Below are 26,402 nucleotides of genomic sequence, written 5' to 3' on the forward strand. Positions count from 1 at the left end.
TCTTGTGTTTTTGTGTCTATCATCCCTTGCCCTCTTCGTTATTTTTGTATGCATATACTGTTCCAGATTAAAGTGTGGGTTTTCTTCTGGTATTTCTGGGTCTGGCTAGAAGCAGGAACTCCTGGAAGCATTGCTGCAGAACCCTTTTTTGAGTGTTCCTCTGTAGTTTTCCAGGCTTGCTGAATCTAATCTTTGTGAGTTTTCAGACTCACACTGGATGAAAATAAATTCCTATTCCTTTCATTGCATCTTTATTTGGATGCAAATGCTATTTTCCTGTTTCATCAGAGGGCTTGACTTCTCTGTCCTAGTAAAAGTGATCTGACTTGTACCATATTATGGCAGCAAGGAGAAACTGCCTTACCGATTTTTATTTTTCAAAGATGATATGTGGTCTCTGCACAGCTACAATTCTCCCGGAGGAAGATGGTCAGATCTCTCACTGGGAGTTGTTCATTTTTACCTCTTCTAGCCAAGGACAGTATAAAACAGGGCAAATCAAGTGTAAGACACATTCAGTGACCAGTTTAGTAATACTTAGCATGAAAATATAATCCACTAAGGGAGCAAGAGAGAAAACAGTGAGGCCCATGAAATGTCACATTGCATGTTCTATCAGATAGAAGAAAACGGTACTTCAGATAGGTCTGGGCCAGTAATAAAACAGAGTGCAAGAAGATTATTAGATCTGCAAGCCTGTCTTCACCAAAGGCTTGGGTCTTGGCTAAGGAACATACAAATCCTAACACCTCCTTTTAAGTTGCCATTCATTGTAGACTGGTTCCCCTTGAGAACAGCAGTATTTCAGATATTCGAACATATCTATTTATACTGTGCCAGAATACAACTACAAAAGAGTTCGGATTACATATTGCACATAAACAAAAGCAGAGCTAAACTAGGGAAAACTTGAAGGTAAAGGGCAACCTATGGGGTGATTGAGGAAACTCATACAACCCTAAAACTTTAAAGCTACATGCTGTTACAGTGGTTTAAAATGGTTTGTGTTCTCTCCCACAGATAACTAAAGCAATTCAAGTTAGGGCTTAAAGGTTTAAATCGGAAGACTTAATTGCTGAGAACCATGTTTCCTGCACACTTATCACTGACATTCTCTACTGGAATTTTATGTATGCTTAACAGTAGATAACTTCTGCAATCCATCTCTTTTCTGTTGGTGGCACCAAGTCACCTGGTCCTTTATCTGGAGTTCAAGATTCAGCCTAAAAACTCACATTTGTCTGTACTACTTCTGCAGGAATTCTTAGATATAGTCTCAAAATCCACTGTTTATATTTATTCACCAGATTTTTCTTCATTTTTTAAAGAGTTCTCTGTCACTTCCAGAATTTAAGTTTTAATATTTTCTGAGTGGGACTTTACTATAACCAAAAACCAAGATTTTAACTGTGTTCTTGTGCAGGGTTATGTCAGCCTTGCTGGAAGAGTGTGGGATATCTCTTGATCAAGAAGAGTTTTAGGCTTAGAAATAGGAAGAGGAAAGACTAATGTTTGGTAACAGGCAGTAACACTTTATGAAGCTGTGTATGCAATAAAGCTACCATTGGAAAAATGCTGGATTTGTCTATTGTTTCTTTGGGTGTTCTGTACATGTAAAAACATGATATTATGTTTCATTTTCATCTGTACAAGGCTGTTATGTTTTTGAGTTCAGGAGAAAGGAATCATATGATAAATGGAATTAACTATGCCTCCTTGTATTTGCCTTTTCTCAAAGGTTAGGACTGGAACACTGTTGCAAGAAGCCAAACTTTGACTGGACTTACTTAAGCAGTAAGAGTGAGCTGTTCTTTATCACATTAATTTCAGTTGACTAATGTCGTTTCACCTCCCAAAACCAATGATGGTTGGTTAAGATCACATCCAAACCAGTCATAAGTTACCAATGAATCAGTAACAGAAAATTTTGGGCTGGTATACAAAAACATCTCTTGCTCCATATTTAGTTAACTTGGATCCTCTTGTGGTTCAACAATATTTCACTGAAACAAAACATTCTCAACTTCAAGCAGAGTCCAGTTTCCTTAATAAAACTTTCAGTGCAAGGACGGTAAAGAGTTTAGTCAATTCACAGCTGCATTCCACTTAGAGCAGCTAACAGACATACATCTTGCATACTCTACGTTCAAGGCTTTCCACTGTAATTTATTTTGGTTATCTGATAGATGTTGTGATATTAAAAGCATGGTACACAGCAGATAAATCATAAGATCAGCTCCTTGTTCTGCTAATCCTCTCTGGTCTTCCAACTGAGAGAAGAAAAGATTCAAGAATTTGGGTATGGAAGCCATGTTAAGGGACATATCCCTCTTGGCTGGAGTATTTACTAGTTTTCTCAGGTAAACTTGTAATTTGGTTGAAATATTGCCTTTGAGAAGCACCATGGTACAGCTTTTAGGCAAATTGGTGGTAAAAAACAAAGTTTAGAAAAATCTTGAAAAACATACCTCTGCCTTAACAGTAACAGTTTCCTATAGAAACATTAATGTATCACACCTGTTTTGTGTTTTGATGGATATGTTTACAATTCTGTCATTATTATTTTGGGTTTTGTTTGTTTGCTTGCTTTTCTTTTAAGGAAAGAATATTGCAGGTATGTACCTCTTACAATCTGTGTTATTGCTTTCTTCTATTTCTCTAGGCTCAGAAGTGCCAAACTGTGTGAGACCTTGAATTCAGGATGTGCCCTGAACAATTGGTACCACACTGTTTTTCAAAACTTGAGAGAATTAATGGTGTTCAGAGCCAAAACAACTCAGCCCATGCTTTTGCCTTGGAACATCATCCTAGAACCCATTAAAAATGACCTTCAGCAAAGATTTTTTAAATGGAAACAAAGAGGGTCATAATGTAGTTTACAAAACATTCTCAAATGTTTTTAACAAAAAAATCCACATGTGAGTTTTGACAGATTCATACAGTTTCTCTTGCTGTGTCCTTACTTTATTAATGAGCCGGACCTTTTTCAGCCATGACTAAATCTTTTTGTAGGAAAGAACTTTTGGAAAGATGAGGCATGTGGTTAGAAAACAGGAATGAGTTCTTGGAGACTTGGGTTTAATTCCCAGTATTGCCACAGACTTCCTCTGTGACTTTGGATAAGCCACCACATCTCTGTGACTTAATTTACTGGCTGTAAAATGATGCTAGTGGAATTTCTCTTCTTCAGAGACAAATTGAGAGGAGAATGTTTCTAAAATGTGTGAATCCACAAGAAGTATTTAAAAGCATGTCCATTTTCTATGGACTGCCTCAATAACGGGAAAATGCCACAAAGTAATTGGAGTCATTTGTATCAGCAATCTGCGGTACTTTGGCTCCTCTTTCTGCCAGACAGCTTCACAGCTGAGCATACTTCCTTACCTGGGAGAATGAGTCCAAGTCAGTGACAGAAAACCCATGGCAAATGTGTTGAAATAGAGTAAACTATTGAATAAGTTGTGCCTGGAAAAATCCCCTTGTTCATCTAGTTCAAGTGATATTAATGGCTGAATATGTTGAGATTGACATCTGTCTTTTTAACCAGATTGCTTTTTAATATAGTCAAGCACTGTCCACAGAGCATCAGTAGCCTGTGGTGGGCAGCTTGTAATTCTGCTTTGGTGCTTGGGCAACCTCTTCCTAGAAGGAAGGGAGATGAATGAGCAATTATTCTTAGGCCTGTCATGTCATGCTCCTTTTCCTTAGGCAACAGCCTATGGGGAGGTGAGAATGCCTTAGCGACTGCTGTGGCATCTAGCCTTCCTCATCTCTGTGAGACAGAGGACAGGGAGCAAAGTTTAAGCTTTTTTTTTTTTTTTTTCAAATGGCTTCACTATTTCTTCTCTTTCTCCCTTGCCGATTAATTTTGGTCAAACTTAGACACCTCACTGCTGGCTTTCTAGGCCACTGCACACAACAGAAAACAAATCTGTGGCTGTGGTTGTTCTGCTTGAGCTCACAAGCACTGAAAGACAGAATATGATTTTCATGAGCCAGGTCCCAGACTCCAAGAAAGACAACAACTTGTACACAGGGGAGGAAGAGGACGTGGAACTGGTGGGATGGGTATGTCTGTTAGAAGACGACGGGTTCTGTTAAAATGAAATACCCATTCTTTAGAGCTCTGGTACTTTTATCTATTGTATTTTCAAAGTACTTGGAAGAGTTTCCTTATCGCTAATAGAGAGTATGTTGACTTCATTAATTGTGTAAGAATTGGTTTTGATTGCATCCCATTTCAAAAATGGGACTAATGATTTCAACTGCTGGTACAATGATTCTTTAACATGCTCTAGAATTGCTGGATAACCTTTTAGGACAGATTTAAAAGCTACTGGCCAAGTGGTATGTAGAAGGCAAAGAACAAAAGGAAATGGCGTTCTGCTACAAAGAAAACAGGAGCCACTTAAAATGTGACACAGAACTTGGAAAAAATATTTTTTATTCTGGTAAATTGCCTGTTTTAGATCATGGTTTGTTGATCCCTCCTACTCTCTTCTAGATACATACAAAATTTTGTTTTTCATATTCAAGGGTTTTTTTTTTGCAAATGTCCCCATAATGATTAGAAAAAAACGGCTTCCTAATGACTTTTTTCCTTGGAAAACAATGGTTTAAATTAAAGGAAAAATGTTTTTGCCCAACATACAAACAAACATACAAGAGTTCCATAAAATCCCAAAGCTGGGAGGAAGCAGAACTGCTAGTGGTTTGGGAAAACCACAGCCAGGTTCTTGTGTCCTTATGGAAAGTGTTTTTTTCTCATTAGACTCGCTTGTTAAACCCTTGTATATTCCAAATGTGTACTATTTAACTGTTCACTTTTAGCATGATTTCTTCTTTTTAAAGATGTCAGTATTTAAACCTAACAGCATGTTGTTTTAAGATCAACAGTTTAACAAGAGCAAAATCTGTCACCCAGACTCAGCTGACTGCCTTCCTTCCAAAACACTTTGTTTTGAAGAAGCTGATGGCAGTGATAAATGTAAGAGAGTTCGAGCACTGCAGTTATTGTCAGCAAGTTAGCTTTATGGGCTGGGTATTAGACCTTTGATGTCTTATTGAGTTTCTGCCCTGCATGAATCAGTTTCTTACTTGATTTAAATTATAAAAAGAAATGCTCTGTTGTGATATTGTCTCATACTGTGTCTTCGTCATTTGAGATGCCCTCCATGTTCTTTAGTTCCCCGGGAAGAGAAGGCAACCAGCCATATGGAGAGTGGCCAGGTGCTTGCTGATCACGATAGGCATTAAATAGAGTTGCATAGAAAATCAGATATAGAAAAGCCTTGTTTAGTTGAGCCTTTCTGTCCCCCCACAAAAGGAGATTGTTTCCTGCAACTCTGTAATGCAACATCCAGTACTGTTTCACTTTAGCTTTTGAGGAGGTCCCCCTATTCCTTTATTAAATTATTTATTTTTCCCTGAGCTTATAATGAAGTTGTCCTTTTGCCATCCCCCGATGTAATTGTTGCTGGACTGCTATGGAGAGCTGGTCACTGCTTGGGAATGTGGTGAGAAGAGAGCAGAGGGGAGCTGAGAAAAAGGTTTCCCTCTTGTGATTCCAGGGAACAATAAGGATGGCAATACCTTGCCCTGGAGGTGATTGTTTGAGACCATGTAGAAGCCCATTTTTGGGGTTTTGCATATCCTAGGTGCTGTACCAGTGGATGAAGGGTCTTCTGGCCATTGTGACAGAGGTGCAACCTAATGCTTCTTATTTTGAGTTATAGGTCAGTGCTCTTAGTTGTATTGTTTTAAGCTACCTCAGACATTTTAAGGGTATGTGTTGATGTTCTTTAATCCTAAAATAAACCCCTCGAATATAGAAATGTTGATCTGGCTTAGATTTTATTTGCGTTTTAGAATAGCTTTTCAACATTTTAGAAACCAAAATATTTTTCATGTCAGCTGCCTTTGAACAAGATCAAAATATAAAATGTGTCTATTTTCCCAAATCATAGCTGAGGTTATTAAAGACACCAACCAAGCAGATTAGCTATGTGTGAGGAAATTGGCTCACAGGATGGTCATGCTAGCCCACTTGTATTCTGAAAGTTGGGTCAATACTCATGAAAAGCTTAAGTAAACTAGAGGACAATTCAATACATAGACAATGCATCCCACTGTTTCTCTGTTTATTTTCTCCCTGTGTGTCTTCTGGCAAGTGAGAAGAAAAGCTATAAATGACAGCAACCCGCCAAAGAAATGATTATGAATAACAATACCACAAGAATGAAGGGCATAAAGTTACCAGTGACTTGGAAAAAATGCAGAACACTGGACACATGACACATCTTAAAACTAGGGGATTGCAGTACATGCAGAACAGAACACCTTTCAAATTAGAAACTCTTTCCATTTGAGTTTCAGTATAAATTTATGGTAGATTGTTTTGTCTCAGGTCACTCAAGATCTGTTTATCTGTAGGTGCTTTTTGACTTTGTTGAACCCCTATGCTTCACTAATAGTACTCTAAAACCAAAAGAAGTAATGCTGCTGGACACAGAGAAAGAAACACTATGTATTTACTGAAGAAATAAAAAGGCTGAGATCTCTCTAATTAGCAGTTGTACATATATACAAAGGACACCACCTTCCTGATAGGAGTTGTAATTTTTTTTACCACATTTTTAACAATGCTTTCAGCACTGTACTTACAAATGTGGAGCTTTCCATTTCAATCTACGGTTCAATTTTCAGGCAACACATACAGCAAGCTGATATCCTAAGTTTGGATACAATTTAACTTTTTGATGGTGCAAAATGAAATAAACCACCTATATTAAACTGGAGTTCAAAATAACTATAATAACAATCACTGGATGATTTTTTTGATCACTAAAAATCTGAGTAAACTATTTTTTGGAAGGAAAAAAACTTGTAGTCTATTTGTTGTTGCTGTTGTGCACTTTTATTACTTCTAAATACCTACAGTATTAAATGTGTGGACTATTTTCATCTATAGTGAATACACCAGCCTCAGTTTGCAAAAATGTGTGGTTTTGTGAAATATGAAGGGCTCTTAATCTTGCAAGTGAATTAATGTAGTCAGATAATGGGTGGTTTAGTGTCACTGACAGTGTTTATTGTGTCTTGAAAATTAAGACACAAATTCATTTTTAGCTATATGGGGTCAATGCCAACAAATTGTTCATACATTGTTTCAGATGCTTAGACTTTGCAGCTTCTGACATCACTCATTTGGAGTGAGTACTCTGTGCTTCCAAAGACTATATTGTAGGAGTATTCAAATGAATCAGTGAAAGGTCTTTCTGAAAGGGTAGTTTACCAGGGCTGAGTGCTACTCAATAGGAGCCCAAATCCTCTCCTATTGAAGTCTGTGTATTTACCTTAGTAGGGATGGAACCAGATCCTAGAATTAGGCTATTCAAGAGAATAACCCTTTAAGAGGTATGATTGCACTACCTTGAAGTTTCTTTTCAAGACAAAGCCAAATAGAGAGAAAAAGAAGATTTGGACCCCTTGTTCTTGTAGCATTTAATCAGATTTCCTGATATACTAAGAATGCTTAAATGGCACAGAATGCTCTTTTGCTGTAACTTCCCATATGACTCCATAGAACAAAGCAATTAAGTTCATTTTTGATCAAAAATATAATAAATAGAAGACAAATATGCTCAGCTGGCACTTTTGAACCCCTTACAGATTCCATTCCCTCCCTGCTTCCCAGTTCTTTTCTGAATTGGTTGTGGTTCCCTGCCTTCCCAGCTCCCAAAATAATCAGTCCATAGTAGATCAGAAATACTGAAATACTGTCATACCACCAAATCACCTGAAATCTGTTTAAGTTAGTGAGCTGATGGGAGGAACTATTTTTGTGGTATGGTAATGATGAAACTTGGGGTTGCACATGTAATAAATTTATGTCCATCCTTTCTTCAAAGCAGGAAAGAACATGTGTCACTCAGTTTGCTTCCATTTCAGCTCAGTCCTTCCTAGTTTACATGGTTGCACATGTTACTGTAATTTTGGTAGAGAGTGTCCAACAGCTCCACTGCCCTCCAGGCCCTGAGGGAGTAAAGCACAACACTGTTCTAATTGATAGGTAATTTGGAGCTGACTTTGGGTGCTGACCCAAGAGTGTTTAAAAAAACCCAACCAATCAAAAACCAACCAAACAACAGTAACAAAAAACCCCTAGCAACCAACAAATAAAAAAACCAAAAAGACCTAAACCCACCACCACAACAACTACAAGATACCAAAGAAAACCACGCCTCAAGATACCAGTTGGTGAAACTGCATACTCTAGCTGTTTCTTTCAACCATCTTTGCCAAAGTTTCCCTGGAAAGAGGTGTGATGTCTTAAGTTACACATGAAGAGTTTCATGAAATATAATGAGGCAAAGGGGGGGGTGTCCATGTTCAGAGGTATAACAGGGTCCTTTTCAATAAAACAATGTCTCAGCTATAACAGAGACTGTTTTACTTCAGTGGGACAGTATAAGGTGAACAAATCTGTTAAAGATAGGTTAAGCACAGCAGTTATACAGACTTGTCATTTTGAAGCTATCTTCTACTACTGTCCCAAATAACTCAATGGTAAGGATAAGGAGAACTCAGGTTTTCCATACATTTCAATGGTTGAGTGTTTTTCTGTGCCACTGGTATGAGAGTTGAATTTGTTTTCCTTCATTCTTTAGCAGAAGGGTGGTTAAATGAACATTGAAAAAATGAGTGATGTTTTAATAAAGCAGAATAACTGAGACAGAGTAGCTGTTTAAAGTCTACTCTGAGGCAGACTGTAGCATGTTGATATTTAAACATCATTGCCTTTGTCTGAAATATACATGGGAATATAACTTTACATATTATGGTCTGCATGTATGGATATATACACACAATGGTGTATGCGTACACATGTACATATATACGCACACACAAATATATATTATTATTGTCTAACTCATTTCCCATTGTAGATGAACCTGGAGGAAGCAAGATATTCCTAGCTTGGACATTTCCACATCTGCCCTTCAGACAGCTATCAGACAGAAACAGCATGGCTACATAAATCACTGCAAATCAGCACATTTTCAACAGCACAAAACCCTAAGCACAGAGCCGCTTTAGAGCATGTTGCTCCATAGTTTGTTCAGAGATCTCCCATGCCAGCAGCAGGGAAGTCAGACCATTCTGCTCAACGTCTTACAGTAACCAGATGCAGGATAAAGAAATTCCCTTTCAAAGCTATAGCCTGCACTAGGCTTTTACAAGCAAAGCAGTGGTGTTGAGCATCCATCTTTTCTCTTCTGTTTGTTTTTCAGTCCTTTTTGGCCCTGCGGCCCCCAAGACAAATTCTCCTTCTGTTTTGCAAGCAGACTTGAACTTCATTTTAGATTCTGAAGCAGTAGTTTTTACTTGGTCAAAGGGAAAGTGTATCAGTTATAAGGGGTCCACAAAAAGTAACAGAATAAAAACCTGTTGTCAGTATGTTTAAACACATACTGTCAGTGGAAGGCATATAGGTCCAGAAGAAATTGAAGGGGTCTATAAATTGAAGAAGGGTTGAAAACCTCTTATGAAGAATCCAAATCCATGAACTTGAGGGTCTTTTCTTTTCCTACTGCACAGACTCCAACCTGATCTTGCAGAATAGAATGGAGTTTCTCTCCACAGGCAGAAAAGCAGCAGTTTCTGGGTCTTCAGCTGTAGTAGGAAAATTTGTATTAGGGCAAAGGAAAAATAGGTTTAGCATAGTTAGGAGCTATACTTTGTGTGCAGCCTGTTTGTGTTAAGGAGGTCTCTACAGGACTGCAAGCAAGCTTTCTTAGAGTTAAGATGGCCCAAATTAAAAAATAAAGAATTAAAAAAAGAAGTTGGGGAACAGTCCTCTGTCTTGCTCAGATTAGTTAGACAGTGGCCTCTGACCAAAGACAATCCACAGCTGTGCACTGTGTTGTGAAATGTAGAGCAGAGCATTTCCCATTACTGTTTAACAGGCTCTGAGTCAGATTCAGTAACTAATCTTTACACCCCAGCCTCTCTCATCAGCTTTTCCTCCAATGAAGAGAGATTCCTGCTCTACCCAGGACCAGATTGTAACACTCGTCTCAGCTCTTCTGCTTTCTTCCGCTGGTAGTTTGGTTTGTAGATGTATACAGTTGTTTACTATTTTGCACTATTTTTCTTCCAGTATACTCTGTGATCTGTTTAGTGGAAAGAGATTTACTCTGCACTATAGACAGTGGGATGCCAGATTTTTGTGCTGGAAATCCACTGATGTGTGTGTGACCAGTTTCATCTGAAGACCTTTTCTGTCCTAGCAGTGCTCTGATGGCAGGATGTAGATCAGAGGGAGTGACGCTGAATCCCCGCGTAAGAGTCTATAGTGCAAGGTAAAGAGAAGTGTTCTGCCATAGCAGTGAACAAGTTTATGAGCATGTTATCTTGATAAATGGTTTAACAGCACAGTAAAGAAACCATGGAATGCCTGCTCTTGGGGTACTGGAAAAACTTTCCCATCGACTGCAACATGCTACTTGTGGTTGAGGAAATAAGCATCCTGACTGTCCACAGAAACAGATGTGGGAACAGTGAAAAGAACAAAGCTGAATGATAAAGCAGAACAGAAAACAGAGTAAAAATAATTTTCTCCAGCATAAGTAAAGTTTCAGGTATCTGCTACTTCATACTCTGACAATTCTAGTGTCAGCAATTCCAGTAACAGAGGGATGAAAGATCACTGGGACTTCTGGTGCTACAGGGGGGCACATGTCAACCAGTATTAAAAGCCTTTGGTGTGCAAGATGTGAAACAAAATACTGGAACTCCATGGTGCATGAAACATGACAGTAAATAATATTTTATCAATGCTTGTTTCTGTCAAGTGGATACATGCAGTTTATAGTGACTTCTGGTTTTATTAACTGAGGTAAACTTAATAATTAATATTGATTCTGGTATATTCCCATTCATCTTCTCAGAAATACTACGTGAGAATTTAAAGCAGTGCCTTTGTATTGAATAGTAAATACCTTGGAAATTGGGTGTTGTAAAGTATAATGCCTTGGAAAGGCTGAAATGAATTTGATACTGTGTATATATGTATATATATATATATACTTTAAGAATGTAAAGAAGATCAGTTAAAGCAGCTCCAGTTGAGGAGTTATGCCTGTTAATCTGTAGCATAAGCTCCAATTTGTACTTGAAAACAATTTTCTGAAACTTGACTAGGCTGGTTTCTGTGTTGCTAGGGGCAGGAACACCTTTCTGTTAAAAGTGGTTTGCTTTTTAATAAGGTTTAACCATAATTGTCCAGTTTTTGTTCCACCTCAGGTTGCTCAGCTATTGTTGGCTTAATCTCAGTTGCTACCAGCATTAAACAAAAAATGCTGCTTTAATCTTGCCTTTCAGTGAATCACATGTTTTTACAATAGCAGATTTGTTTGTTAAATTAACTTAAAGACAGAAATAGATGATCCAGTAGTCTGGGTGAATCACCTTCTGGTCCATCTAGAATAATCTTTCGCTTTTTCTAAACTGTTATTTTTTAATCAAAAGATATATTTTCTTAGTAAAGTACAGCTCTAAGATGTGCATCAGTAGGACCCCAGTTTTTGTGTCACTGACTCTGCTTGTTTCTCTTTATACAAACAGTGAAGCCCATGAGAAACCCCATAGTCCTTGCTTATTTCAGCATTTCTACCACTCTGCTCTGCACTGGTGTGGCCTCATCTGGAGCACTGTGTGCAGTTCTGGGTGCCACAGCATAAAAAAGATATAAAGCTATTAGAGAGCATCCAGAAGAGGGCTATGAAGTTGGTGAAGGGTTTTGAGAGGAAGCTGTATGGGTAGCAGCTGAAGTCACTTGGTTTGTTCAGCCTGGAGAAGATGAGACTGAGAGGAGACCTCATCATGGTCTACAGCTTTCTCACGAGGGGAGGAGGAGCGGCGGGCACCGAACTCTTCTCTTTAGTGACCAACAACAAAACCCAAGGGAACTGCAGGAAGATGTGCCAGGGGAGGTTTAGATCAGACATTAGGAAAAGGTTTTTCACCCAGAGGGTGGTGGAGCACTGGAACAGGCTCCCCAGGGAGGAGGTCACGGCCCCATGCCTGACGGTGTTCAAGAAGAGACTGGACAATGCCCTCAGACACATGGTGTGAACTGTGGGTTGTCATATGCAGGGACAGGAGTTGGACTCGATGATCCTTGTGGGTCCCTTCCAACTCAGGACATTCTATGATTCTATGATTAGTTTTGACATACTTATCTATTCCTTTGGCTAAATGTGATTTGGATTTGTATCATCTTGTGCTGCTGAGTAAAGAAGACAATGGAGTATCTTCCAAATGTCAATTGAATATTTTATTTTTTTTATAAGCATACTTGCTCGTCTCTCTTGTATGCTATCTTTTCTCACAGTTATTTGCCTTTTTTCTTCCTGCTCTTAAATGCCTCAGTTACACTAGCTTGGTGGAAATTGTTTAAATGTACAACCCAAATTCTCCAGTGAGGTTTGGCTAACCAACAAGCTATTCAAGTGGTTTTGTCTCCCGGGTATGTCTTCATCCTCTGCTTTTCCAGGTTGCTCGAATATCCTTGAACCCATAATTTACCCTAATCTCCTCTAAGGCTTTGAAATAATAAAATACTTAAATAAAACTCTTTGGATAAATGCCCTTTAAAATATAACTTTATCTGTGAACTATCAAGCTCTCAAGGGAGCAGATTTTGTTCCTTGGATGAGTAAGAGGTTATTCTGTCCACTGTGTTACTGTGGTTTGTCCACTGTGATCAGGAAAGCCCATCTTAAATCCTGCAAAAACTCAAAAAAGATGAGGAAAGTCTGGAAGAAATCTGGGAGAGAGGCTAGACTGTTGCTCTGTGTCATTTTTTTTCTGGTGCTGGGGTTCAGTTCCCTGATCTACCACATGATTTGCTGTGGGTCACAAAGCCTTCCTGTGCTTTTGAAAGATAATTCTCTGCTCAACAGGGATGTTGCTGAGCATAAATTAAGGGTGGCAAAGTGCCTAGCCTTTACAGAGGGGTAGTCTTATGCACACAGAGAGGCTGCACTCAGATCCTTACTTCGCAAAATAGGAAGAGGGAGATCACTTCACTTGCTATTGGCAAATTCACAAGGGAAGTCTGGCAGAGCAGGGGATTGAGTCTGTTTTTTTCTGCCGGAGACCCCATGTGGTCAATTTTTCTGTGGGAAGTCCTTTCCACAGTCCTAGTTAGGCCTAAAGCTGGAGTCCTGCAGAAGCCTCCCAGGCAAGAAAGGGAGGCTTGGAGGAACTCACTGGAACCTCCTGCACTGCAGCTTATCAGGGCACCTGGTCAGGCCCTGGAGACCAACATAATTTGGAGGTGGGTCAGAGTAATGAAAGCCTGTCTTCACTATTGCTCATTTTGCAGGTAAAGGGAGATGACTTTAGTTTTCATCCCTTCCCACACAGTTCAGCTGATTATTGATTTGTGTCAGCAAAAAGGATCTTCAAAATAGCACTAAAGGGAGGGAGGGAAGGAATATCTCTTCCCCACTTCTAGAGCTCTATAGCTAAATTCCAGGAATAAAGGTTTTGGGGTTTTGTGTAATTTGTGAATAATTTGCTTCTGAAGCTTATTATGTTACTGTGCCACTAAAACATAAAAATTCTGGTCAAAATCCAACCACATGACTATTATTTTAAAGTGATACCTTTGAGTTTGTCTCTCCCTTTTCAGGCGTAGTCTCCAGAAAGGCATCTGTGTTTCCTCATGCAAAGTGGTAGGAAATGCAAATAGACCACAGTTCAAGTATGAAGATTACAGAGATTTATGACTCTCTTTATACATTTTTTTTTTTGGTGTGTAATAGCATGCAGGGAAATGATATTTAGCAAATGTTTTCTGAATTGTGTAGTTTGTGCTACTCTTTCCTGCTCAAATACTACTCTTTGTCCTTTTTTTTTTTTTTTTTCCTTGAGATTTACCTCCTAGCAGTCTCAGTTTCTAATCTGAAGTTCAAAATTTTCTGTACCTAGGTTTTATGATGATGAAGTAGCACCAATGAAACCAGTACTTCAGCTGGATTAACACCTTTTTTTTCAGGTCCCTACTAATGCTTAGGAGAATAATTATCTCTGGTAGCTATATGCCTTGCTTAATGTTGTGCTTATTCAGAAACAGCAGAATGATAGAGAAATTTATCTGAGGACTGAGTTCACCTCGTCCCTAGTTCCTACTTTTCAGGAGCTTGGAAGATAAAGTCCTGTCTTTGGTTTTGCCTGGCATGCAGCAACATCAGAACAGATTAGTTTTTTGGCAGCACGTTTCCGGGTGAGCAGCTCCTGCTTTTCACAGTGCCAAGGATGATGCCAAACTCATCAGCTGTGCCTGAGGTCTTGGCGGTGGAGGGATGAACAGTTAGATCAGGTTTGGTGTGGCTTTGTGGCAGAAGTAGAAAGGGGAGCATCTGTGGATATTCGTAATGGGAACAACATAAATTAGTTCTGTCAGCTTATATCCATGCATTTTTGTCTGGAGGAGATGAGATTGAATTTCTGAGAAAGGAAGAATGAGTGGTACAATGGGCAGAACTGAAGGGGTTTGAGTAGCAAGGGCCTTGCACATCTATTGAGTGTGAAAGAACTGCCTTGTTCCAGTCCAAAAAAACCCACTGTATACCACAAGTTACCCGCATTGGCATAAGGACAGCCCCCTGGGACTGTGACCCATGGGTGAACTACACTGGGGCAGGGACACACCTAGAGGGATTTCAGCTATGGAAAATCCATGCCAGGGCTCAGAAAATGCTCAAAACAGGAGTCACAAGTTTTTATTGGTTGGTAACAAATGAAAAAAAATTATCTGGCTCAAGTCTCTTCTGCACACAGCCTGGCTCAGATTTTGTCTTTCCTGCTCACCCATGATGGGGCACTTTGAAATGGCAGATGACTCCATTGTGTATGTTATAAGAATGATCTCACTGGAAAAACTGCAAGCTATAACATACCTCTCTTCAGTCTTGGCATCTACTTTTATAGGCGAGCATATGCATAAATACAAATATTTCTATAAAAGACATCTGAAATTTCTGTTTTGTTGAGGAGTCTTTAGATTTTGAATACAGACATTGCAAGAATAAATGATCTATTCTGTTTCATAAAGTGTTTCATAAGGTTCTCCTACCTTGTTCATTTTCTCTTCAGGCCTCTTTTACTGAGACTGGTTCAACATATTATGGTTATAATTTTAGATGAGTATTGATGTTAAAAATCCTATTGATCTTAGAATAGACTTTTCGGCTTGTTATTGTAGGCTAGTTAGTGCACAGATAACAAAATAGACAAGTTTCCACTACCATCTCATTTTTGTTGTGAAGAACATTTCTGCCATCACTGGTTTTGCTCTAAGACTCCAAGTTGCTGTTTTCAGCTTTGTAATGGTTGAAGAAGATTCAGAAAGTTCCTAATTGCAATAGTGGATTTAGTGTATGTTACAGAAATCTTGCAATCACTACCATTTCAAAGCAGCAGCCGAATAACCCCAGATATGATGAAATAACTATTATTTGAATAGGCTAAAAAGACAGAGCTTTCTTTTCAGTTTTGGGTAATATTTGCACAAGTTTCCTGGGAATGAGGGTCACAGAGCAGTTTTTGCATGCCAATAGCATTCCTACAACATTAACATTTTTTTTCTAGTTCCTGAGAGTGGACCAAGACAAAGACAGAGAATGCAGCCTGGACTGTGCAGGTTCCCCTCAGAAATCACTCTGTGCATCTGATGGAAGAACTTTTCTGTCCCGGTGTGAGTTTCAACGAGCAAAATGCAAAGACCCTCAGCTGGAAATAGCCTACCGGGGCAACTGCAAAGGTGAGCAAATCAAAGTTTCTCTTGACCATAGTGAAAAATAATGGACTTAAAGTAGTTTTTGAAAACGTCTAAGTTTTGAAAACTAGGATTCCTCTACTTGAAGAGTTGTCTAAACCAAGTAGATGGAAATCCATCCTGTTAATTCTGTAACAATAGGCTACAAAAAGGTAATCATCTTTATCCACCATCAAAAATATGACTCCCCCACCCATTTACACTACAGTAAGTCACTATTAAGGCAATTGTAAGGTTATGTCCTTTTTTCTGAAGGACTATATTATTGTCAGGCTTGTAGTAGCTCTCAGGATTGTTATTCCCCATGGTTTCTTGCCTACTGCAGTTTGGTATTTTGAGTTAGAGATGGTCAAATTCAGTCTTGTCTTTCCAAACTGTAATTATTTAGTTGGGCAGAAAAAGAAAAGTTAAAAAGAAAAAAAAGAAGGATAGGACTGGGTACTGTTGTTTTGATTTGGTTTAAAATGTATTTTAATCCCCCAACATAAGTATGTACAAATTGTAGGATTTTTTTGTTGTTCTTGTTGTTGTTTTTTTTTTTTTTTTTTTACTTAACTGAAATTTGTGTAAACCCTGAAATAGTATAATTCTGAAATTCCCTGTAACAGTTTGTAATGCTATACCTACCTACATCATCCACTGTTTTGCTTCTGTTTAGAGAAACTGTGCATAAGCAGCCCCAGCACTTCAGTTCCAATACTTACAAAGTATTTAATGTTAAATCTTCAACTTTTAGAGTACCCTGGTGCTAGACAATGCAGTGCCTTACCGAAATGTATGGTGATTCCCAACACAACGATCTCCTTTTTAAAATATAAGAGTAGCAGTGGCCATAAAGACTTTCCCTTTCTCTCTGTCCAAAAGACATGGGCAGAGGAAAGAAAACCCCAGGGACCACACCAATTCAACCTCTAAGAGGCAATTTTACACATCATCTCTCTCCATTACCTTGAGCAAACCTCTAAAGCATCAAGACTGGTTCAAAGAGACATTCTGTCTCATCTTCTGCCTAGATGAAACACTATACTAATTCTTCAGCCCTTTCATAATAAGCCTTTGTATTAGCTGATGGATCTATTTACTTTTGCAAAAAAGGTTAACATAATGAAGCTACCTGAGCCAAAGCTTTTGTTACACTCATGAACGACAGAGAAAATTATTGTGCACTTTGTTCATTTTATACATTACAGCATTATACACTTTTATGGAAATCAGTTTCGCAGAACGTTTTTCATCTTACTGTACTGACAATGTCAGCTGCAAGAATTTTTTTTCCACAAAGATACATTGAATTGCCCTACCAAAGGCATCCCCAGCAATGCTGGAATATTTTTCTGTGGTCAACAACTACTACTTGGAGAAGTGCTCACTTGCTGTTTATTTATTAATGTGTAGTGTATCAGCACAGTTGTAGACTTGGAATTAGACACTTCAAGCAGCTTAATGACTGCTAATAGCAAGTACATGTCATGCCCTCACTGATGAGACGCTTTTAATCTTTCAATTAAATGAATGTAAATATCACTCTAATGTTTAAATATTTTTCCTTTGATAGGCAATAGACACAAGATTGCCAATAATATACTTGGTCCATATCAGCAAGAGACCACTGGTCTTTCAGTTTTACATTTTCATAGTATTTCTTATTCAGTCAAAGCAGTCTTAAATCTTGAAGTGACCAACATATTTCTTCTTCCCATGTCTGCAATCATCAGAAATATTTCAAGCTGTGAAAGCAAGATTTAGAAAAGAAAAAGAAGATTTGTTGGCCTAGCTGCAGTTTCAGTTTGAACATTGCTAGAGCTACTCTTGATAGTCTCATAATCTTCTGAAGACCTACGAAAGTCCTCAGATTAAGATGTCTTTTGTGCCAGCTGATTTTAAGTTGCAAAATTTGTTGTTGCAGGTGACGCTTAATCAAAGAGCACGAGGGTTGTTTTAGTAGGGCTAACCAAAAAGCAATGGTTCCATTTCAGGGCATCTTTCAAGGTTTCAGAATTTGTTTTAATTCCATGTTGGAATGAAAACAAATCCTTTTGGAATTATTCATGTGTCCCCCCAAAAATCAGAGCAAAATAATACATTAAAACCTTGCTTTTGAATCAAATTTTGAGGTTGTTAATGAAAAAAAAACAACAAAACAAAACAGTGAAAGAAACATACATGTTTGCACATGGAAGTTGTGAAGGAACAAAAGAGATGATTCCTTGTATAGGATTCACAACTTTAAAACTGTGTTATATTCATCCATCATTGATCAGAAAATGCAGTCTTATGTTAGTTACTGTCTCCTCCTCTCTTCTTCTCAGGTAAAAATCCCTGGTCACAAAAATCTTGTCTGAAAATTAAAAACTTCCAGGTACCATTTTAATTAGTTGGATACATGGTGACTAGCTTTTTCTTCAGTTCAGTCTATTCACTAGAAATCTAAACACCTTGACAATTTATGTTGACAACCTTTTATCATAATTTTGAGTCTATCGTTTCTTGTTTATATATTCATAAATGTGATTTCTTTTTGCGTTCATAAGGTAGTTTGCATCACCACCAGATTGACAGCTGCTTTCTCTTCTTCTGAAAGCCAAATTTAGATTGACTGTCACCTATTCTCAACATTTGTCAGTTCTATTGACTTCTGGTAATTTAAATGTTTAAATTACAAAGGCACTGTTTGCTTTAAATATGCTTCCTTTCCTCTCTTAATTCAGGGGTCATTCACAGTGACAGCTCAGGTAATTCTGCATTGCAAAATAAACCATTTTTAGGGCATAGACCTTAAAGCTAAAATGACAGACAACAGTGTCAGCATTTGTATATTTTTGTTTTCTTTATTTCTTTATTTCCTGATGGTGGCTGTAGCAGAGACTGAAACAGCTTAAACAAACCCCAAAATGAATGAACCTTGAACCTTCCTCTCAGTTCTGAAAAACTGTGCATCAAAATAGACTACTCTGATAGGTGGTTTTTTGAAGACCTTACAAAGTTTTATATTTCTCTCCTGTTTTTTCCTTTTTTTTTTTTTTTTTTCCTTTTTCCCCATCCACTTCCAGGCAGTGCTGGAATCCATTCCTAAGCTTGGAAATGCTATAAGAAGTTACAGTCTTATAAAATTTCTAGCCTACTTTTGCAATTTCAAAGATCTCGAATAAACTGTGTACACTGTAGATGAACAGCCACATTTTTTGGCACTTTTCCAAACAAAATCTAAACTCTGAAGTTCTGGAGATTTGCCACCTGCTTGATGCAGACTGTTACTGTACAAAAAGATTATGAACTTAATAAGTAAATGTATGTTGGCAGCTGAGAGATATTATTTGTGTTAGGGCAGCTGTTCAAGTATCACCTGTGATAGGGATCCACTACACAAACACACCTGAATGCTTCACAGTAAATCTGGCCCAGCATAGCCAAAGAGACAGAATACATGAGAAGTGGAAATAAACATAATTGTTTTTAAGCTGCTCAGTAAGACACGGAGTCTATGGCAGTGCCAGGACACAGTATGACTGCCTACACAGTTAAGGTGGTAGAGAACTCCCTGTTGCACTTTGCATACAGGCCAGCTAGCGCTTTCCCAAGGACTGTATCTATGTGACTCAGGGGTTAGATGGGCCCACGACTGTTCCCAGTAGGCAACATGCACAGAGTCACCTTCTTAGAGGAGTTTAAGGTATTTCAACCTGACAACAGAGCCTATCTACTCTTACAGGACTGCCCTGGTATGCACCAGGGCACGTTTATTCCTATCGCTAATACAAATTTGGGTACAACTCCTTTAGCTCTTTGTTCCCTCCACAACAGAGGGTAAGGATGGGACTGGAGAGCTCTGGATGTCACAAAAGAAGGCTAAAAAACCGAGCTTTTCACAATCTTTATCATTACATACAAAAAGTAGAAGTTGAAGTTTCTTAGGAAAAAAACCCTTTAATTAATATCCCTGAATGATGCAGCTGCCATTGCAGTTAGTGAGTGTTGCCCAGCCCTGTGGTCGCCTGCAGGGCCAGTAGCTACAGTTATACATCTAATGGGGATTTTACATGATTTGTTACAAGATACAGGTTGCTCTAAAAGGCTGTGCTTGTATGGAAACAGAAATACACAAGATATTGACTAAAAACATCTTCCCCAGCAGAAATGGGAGATGCATTGCTAATTGAGGATCTCCTTTATCTTATAAATGTAAGGCTGAACGTCTGTCACAAGTAATGATAGATGAGACTACCTGAAACAGGTTGTTTTGGCTTTTTTTCATGAAGCATCTTGTACAACCCATTTGAAAAAGTCTGTTTTCTTTTGTTTTGCTTTCTCTTCCTTCTGTAAGTGTTCAGAATTTCTCTGCAACATTTAGTCTTATCACTGTAGAATGGCATTGTACAAAGAGCATTCAAATTTTCTATTGTGATGAAAAATTTGTGTTAGGGGTACAAAAAAAATGAGAGAATGCTTCAACACATTTCTGCAACTCCTATCAGTTTCCTCTATGGTAAAATCAATAGAAATCTTCTATCAGGTTTGCTACCCTATTTGCTCTGCACTACTGAACAAATTTTTTCCCCAGAATTTTGAAAATGTGAATTCATATTTTTCCTGCAGCAGTTTTCAAATAATGGTAAAGTTTCCAAATATTTTTTCATGACAGTAAATAAAGCGTATTAAGTTTTAAACCTGAAATAATGATGCTGGGTGGAGGTGAGTGGGATTAGAGTTTTTTTAAATGAAACTGTGTTTTTTTTTGACATGATGACCAGCTGTAGTCCTAGCTAGGTTACTGCAAGATTTTCCAGTGGGATCAATTAAGCTTTTCATAGTTCAGAAACCTTGAATAACTCCATTCCTCTTGGACAGCTTTTCATCTCCCATCTCAGCAACTTCAGGTCTCCAGAGTAGAAAGCCTGCTAGCTGGTTGCATCTGGTTCAAAGAGAGCAATATCTGTGACAGCAGTGTCTAGTGGAAGTACCACAGTTTTTCTCTACTGAACCATCGAGTGAACGGTGACTAGTGGCCAGCAGCAGTTCAATTTGCAGTTCTGCTAATGGCGTAAGGATGATGTGGAACAAGTGACACTGTAGATCATCTGTGGTAGTTTCAATTTAAGCATTTATGCTCTTCATATGAATGTTTGCTGAGATTTAGGCAACTTGTCAGGAGGAAGATGAAGAGCATGTGTAATGCCTGTGACTGAATTTCAGATGTCTGTGGCTACTGAGAATGCTTCACCTGAAAAACAAAGCTTCTGTCTTCCATGGAGATGTCCCTCATAGAGATAGTTAAGAGGAGCTCCTGTTGTTTTAACTAAAGTATGCCCTGAAAGTGGTCTGCAAGAATTATAGGATATTGCATTCAAAAATACCTTTCTTTTTTTTCCTTCTTTTCTTCTTGAAGAAAAATTGTCAATCACTGTAAAATTGTAGCTTCCAACTCACATAACATTTCCCTATTTCACTGTCAGCTTGTAGCAGCAACCTGGGTTTATAGGTAACTGTTAAACTGGACGTGGGACACAACTCTGAGTGGTCCATACTCAAAACAGCAATGCAAGGAGCTTTACACAGAATTATATTTAAGTCGTGAGTGGCTTGGCATACAGTCTAGCCAGTCTAGCTGGCACTCAGAGTATGTATTCAGTGTTTGCAGAGGTGGCCCCAGCAGGACCTTGCTGCTTTGTGAGCACACCAAGGACAGTCATAGCACACAGTGCTGTCATTGTTATTCTATAACTATGTAGATCCCCTTTCTCCATTGGAAATCCTAGATAGCTCATGTTTAGCTTAATTCATTTATGGTATCTTAAAGAGCGTGGCTGTTTAGAAATGCCATTCTTTTATGGGCTATCATAGACATAACAAAAGGTACTATCTTCATTCTCACAATTCACATAAAGAACTGAAGCACATCAAAATATGAGTGGAATTTCCCATAAACAAGTATTTTACGATTTGCTATTTACTTGCCTTAAAGAGAGAAACAGCCACCATTTGTTTAATTAAAATGGGGCTTTAAGCAAAAGTGAAAATTTTCGCTCGTTTGAATTATTAGTGCAACGACTTAATGAATGAATTAAGGACATGCTTGAATGATTTGAGATGTTATGAATTAAGGTACATTTCTGTCCTTGGATAAACATGCTTGTGTGATTTTCCCTGTGAAGAGACAGGATGACATCACTGGGCTCATAGATCAATCTTGTTCCCAAAATTCATGGAATCAAGCATCCTTTGGGGTAATGTTACTGTTGCCTCTTAGCTAAAGGACTGTATTGTACATGCTGGGCATGGTTTCTGAGTGCACATCTTATCCTGCATTCTCACAGAGACCGCCCTCAAGCTCAGCTTTGCCTGCGAGCTGGGTGTGAGTTTGATGTGTGCTCACAGGGCCTGAGGACATCCCTCAAGCCAGCATGTGGGCAGGGACATTGGCTTGGCCAGTTCACCTGTTGCCTGGAGGGCAGCCCTGTGGGCTGCATTTGGAAGGCAGAACATGCTCCCAACACATTTCATTTGGAAAGAGAAAGACATAGAGAGTTTTTTGGTTATTTCCCTAACTGAAATGAGTGAAAGTGGGAGTGGACCAAGGTGTCAGTCTATAAAATTAACATGAGCACACACTGAGAGCTTGCACAGGCTACAGATTGAAAGCAGAACAGTTTTCATGTATCCTCAACACCTCTCTTTTTCTTCCTCTCCCTTTTATGTTTTCCTCAGACTTTATGAGGAAAACAACAACAACAAAAAAATAGAGATGTCTTTCTTTTTAATTGTTTAGGAAAAAATACATTTAAATGAGAAGGTATTGAGAAGTGGTATCGGTTTGGGTTTTTTTGAAAATAAGCTTGCTGGGGAAAAAAAATAATATTATAGGGCAGACTTGTATTTGAAAATACTTTTAGCCAGGAGATGTCTCCTCCTTTTTCAGATGTATTTTCTCACTGTAGACACTGCGTTTAATCTATAGGATGACTGAAAGTTTCCAGACTGTAATGCTGGCAATTCTGGTACAAACACTGTTCAGCCCTGACCTAATTTTATTTCTGAGCCTTCATTTATGGTGTGTCAAGATGTCATGTATCAAGCCACTGTAGTAAAACTGTTAATTTGAGAAACAAAATACTCAACATCTTAGTGAACAAAATTTATCTACATACAGAAGTTATAATTTCTATAGTCTCTGAAAGTAACAAGAGTTGCCTTCTGATTACACTTTCTAGTTGGCATTTAGTGAGGGTGGATGAAGTTTTAAGTACATTTGGGATACTTTTTGTGGAATACCCTTCACTCTTTTAAAAGTGTCTACTGGTAAATGGAACACAGGACAAACACTAGAATAGTATCATCAATTTTGCTTGGGGTGGAATTTATATATTTTTTAAAAAACTCAGTTTTTCTTGATAATATTTCTCCAAGCAGGATTTGTAAAGCCAAATATATATAAGCATTATTTTCAATTTAAGTTTAAGATTTAATATAGAATGAACATCTTAAAGCATCTTATGTAGAAACTCCTAGTACTAAAGCAAAATACTGCACTGAAGAGAAGGACCCACAAATATTTGCAAGCTTTCTCAGATTTTCAGTGTGAGAATTATAAATTGACCCATATTAGGCTGCTCCAAGCTTTTTCTCAGATCTCTCTTCTGCTCAGAAAGCCTGGTCTAGCCTTTAGCATGTAAAGAAATCAGAAAGCTGTAGCTTTAGGTTTTCTTGCATATATTTAATTCAGTTCTAGTCCAACTGTGTCTCTCTAAATGTGACTGTCGGCAAATTGAGAGAAATATTGTCGTGACAAGAAGGAATCCAGCACAGCATTCCTTATTTTATTTTAAAGTTTAGCTATCTAAATTGCTGGGTGGTTGCAAAATGTGGGAAAAACAAAACAAAACAAAACAAACAAAAAAAAGAAACCCCACACTGCCTGCCTCTGTTAGATGCCAATAAAGGAGAGTTTAGGTTAGGATTGCTCTACTGTTTTGTTTGAATCCAGAATGCAGCAATAAAAATAAATAGTGAAAGACTTGGCCAGCCCTTGTAATGAAGCAGCAAGTCTTTATTTTATGGCTATGTCAGGCTAAATGTCTGTACTGACATCTTTTCCAACCCAAGAGGCTAATAATCTCTGTATCTTTGAAACCGAAACTTTGAGAACGTATGGCTTGCTATGTGTCTCCTATCACTAGAGACTACAGCTATTTATATGCTTTGTTGGTAGACATGATCAGTTCTTTGGAATATAGATTGACCTAGGTCAAATATAGAAAATTTTCATGTTATGAGTAGTTTATGCCATAAAAAAGCAAACAGTATCTTGTGCTCTGAATAAAACATTTTTGTGCTAAGTTAACTACAAATTAAGACCATTTTGCTTGTATCACATCAGCACCAGTTAGCAAAAGGGTGTAACAGTGAGAAAGAAACACAGACGTAGAGAAAAAAAATGTGGTTCATTAGTAAGAGAATTCAGTAAAGTGCTCAGGTGGGTAGCTAACTTTTAACAGTTTTTACACTGTGTATTTCTAAATTTAAGGGCAAGTAAATGCATATAGGTATTCTGTCTTAATGGAGGGGCAATAAGGGAAACCTACAGAGAAACAGTAAGAAATATTTGGATTATGTGTGTCTATGCGAGGTCTGCTTGTTCACATCTATGTGACTTTAGAAAAGCTTTCTCTTTAGCATAAGAAAATTTAAGTATCTGTGGAAAGCCCTCAAGGGAACTTTTTCTTCAAACGATTAAGTTTAACTACTTTATAAGTAATTTTAACAAAGTGGTAAATGTTTCTGATCTGTTCAGTGGGATATTCTATCTACAATAAAATAACAAACTGTGAAGTGTATGTTATGCATAAATACATAACAAGCCCATGTCACACACAGTAATCTCTTTGAAAGAAAGCAAAGTCTGTTCAGTGTATTGGGACTGGGAAAGGTACTTTTATTCTTACTGAAATATATGGCAAACTAAGAAATACCGGATGAACTAAATCAAAATCTTTGTGGGAGATATATCTATTCTTTTGGCAAACTGTTTATTTTTCCATGAGAGAATCTGGGCTAGACCTCCCTGTGGAGCCCCTGTAAATTCAATTGTATTAAATGTCACTTCAGAGATGGTGTTTACATCTTTGATGAGTTTGTGTCATTGTTTTAATGATAAACTTCTACTTTGCAGTAGTAAGCTTCTCTCTGTGTTATATTATTCAACGGTTAGCCAGTGGAATTGAAGTTGATGGATGTTTTGTATTTTTTTTTTTTACAAAGCTCCATTTTTAGTTCTGTAGGGTTGGAAATAAGGCATAAAATGAGATTAATTCCAAGTCAGTGTGTGCTGCCTGTAAGGCTAATCTGTTTCCAGAGTTTCCTTGAGTACTGCAATTTCCTATTGACTTCAGTGCTATCGCAGGAAGTCCTGTACTCCCAGGTGTAATGCATGACAGAATCTAGTTCTGGATCCTGCAACACTGTACCAGTGCCACTGCACTTCATAGGTGAAAGTCTTCCTTGTTGTGTGTCAAAGTTTAGCACAGAATTAAGATGGCTTTATATGTCACCTGTGCTTTCCAGAGGCTGGTCTCCTCTGGAACCAGAATTGTCACCAAGGCAATGCAGAAAGAGCTGCTCAAACAGCTACCTACAACTCTGTAATCTTCTCAGTTCTGTGTATTTCTGTCCACTCCCATGCACCTATTTTTTTCTTTGGTTACATACCTCAGGATGCTTTCTTCTTCTTAAACCTTAAACCAGCCTTTGCAGTTCTGGTGATAAGCCACAGCAGTACAAGCAACACACTGGCGAATGTACTGTGCTAAAAAGCATTAAGCCATGTACCAATCCATTTTGACAGCTAATACAGTCCAAGTGAGCCAATTTGAGGTAAGCTTATACATCTTCATGCTCATTTTCTATGCCAGGAGAATTTTTTTTTCCCAGCAAGCTTTTGGGATGTAAAAGCCCATTTACCTGGAGCTCAGAGGATATTCTCACTGAGGCATTGACATAATTCAGAATTACAACCGGGCATATATATCTGCAAAATTAGTTTTTCCAATTGTCTGAGTATAGGCAAATAAGGCCTAATTTCAGCCAGGTTTTTGCATGTCTTAGAAGCAAATGATGTCTTCACCAGATCATGTATATGATTCCAGCTTGAGTCTGCTGGCTCCTTTATTACTACTTTAACTAGGGAGAGAAATATAGTGGGAATTCTAGTCAGTAACAGTTTCAAGTGCTTTATTTTTGTTCTAGATGCTTCCAGAAGTGTAACAAAAGGAGATTATATATATATATATATATAAATATATATATACAGCAACAGTGAAACAAGGCTGACTCTTTCCAGTGATGCACAGCGGTTTTCATCCTTCCAACACATTGCAGACTTGGGGTCCATTCTGTTCTCAGGTTGTTTGTCACTAGTGTGAGGCTGTTCACCCGAAAAGAGTTTGGTCTGCTTTGGGCAGGGTCCATTATGTTCAAAATTAAAGCTGTAAACTGATTAATCAGCAGGGGTACCAAGTAAGTCCCACCACATTTCATTCTTGGTCTTCATTCAAAAGTAACC

At 38.2% G+C, this 26,402-nt stretch overlaps 1 protein-coding gene across 6 annotated transcripts in view; it reads left to right on the forward strand.

Moving 5' to 3' along the window:
* SMOC2 (SPARC related modular calcium binding 2) overlaps positions 1 to 26,402 on the forward strand; it is a 143,010-nt gene that overhangs the window by 27,052 nt on the left and 89,556 nt on the right. For all 6 annotated transcript variants that reach the window (XM_021296190.2, XM_065057682.1, XM_013369084.3 and 3 more), the window contains exon 2: positions 15,664 to 15,835. In XM_021296190.2, coding sequence (XP_021151865.1) covers positions 15,664 to 15,835 — 172 coding nt within the window. The remainder of the gene's footprint in view (positions 1 to 15,663; positions 15,836 to 26,402) is intronic.

This window comes from Columba livia, chromosome 3 (genome assembly GCF_036013475.1).
Source record: "Columba livia isolate bColLiv1 breed racing homer chromosome 3, bColLiv1.pat.W.v2, whole genome shotgun sequence".
Lineage (NCBI taxonomy): Eukaryota > Metazoa > Chordata > Aves > Columbiformes > Columbidae > Columba > Columba livia.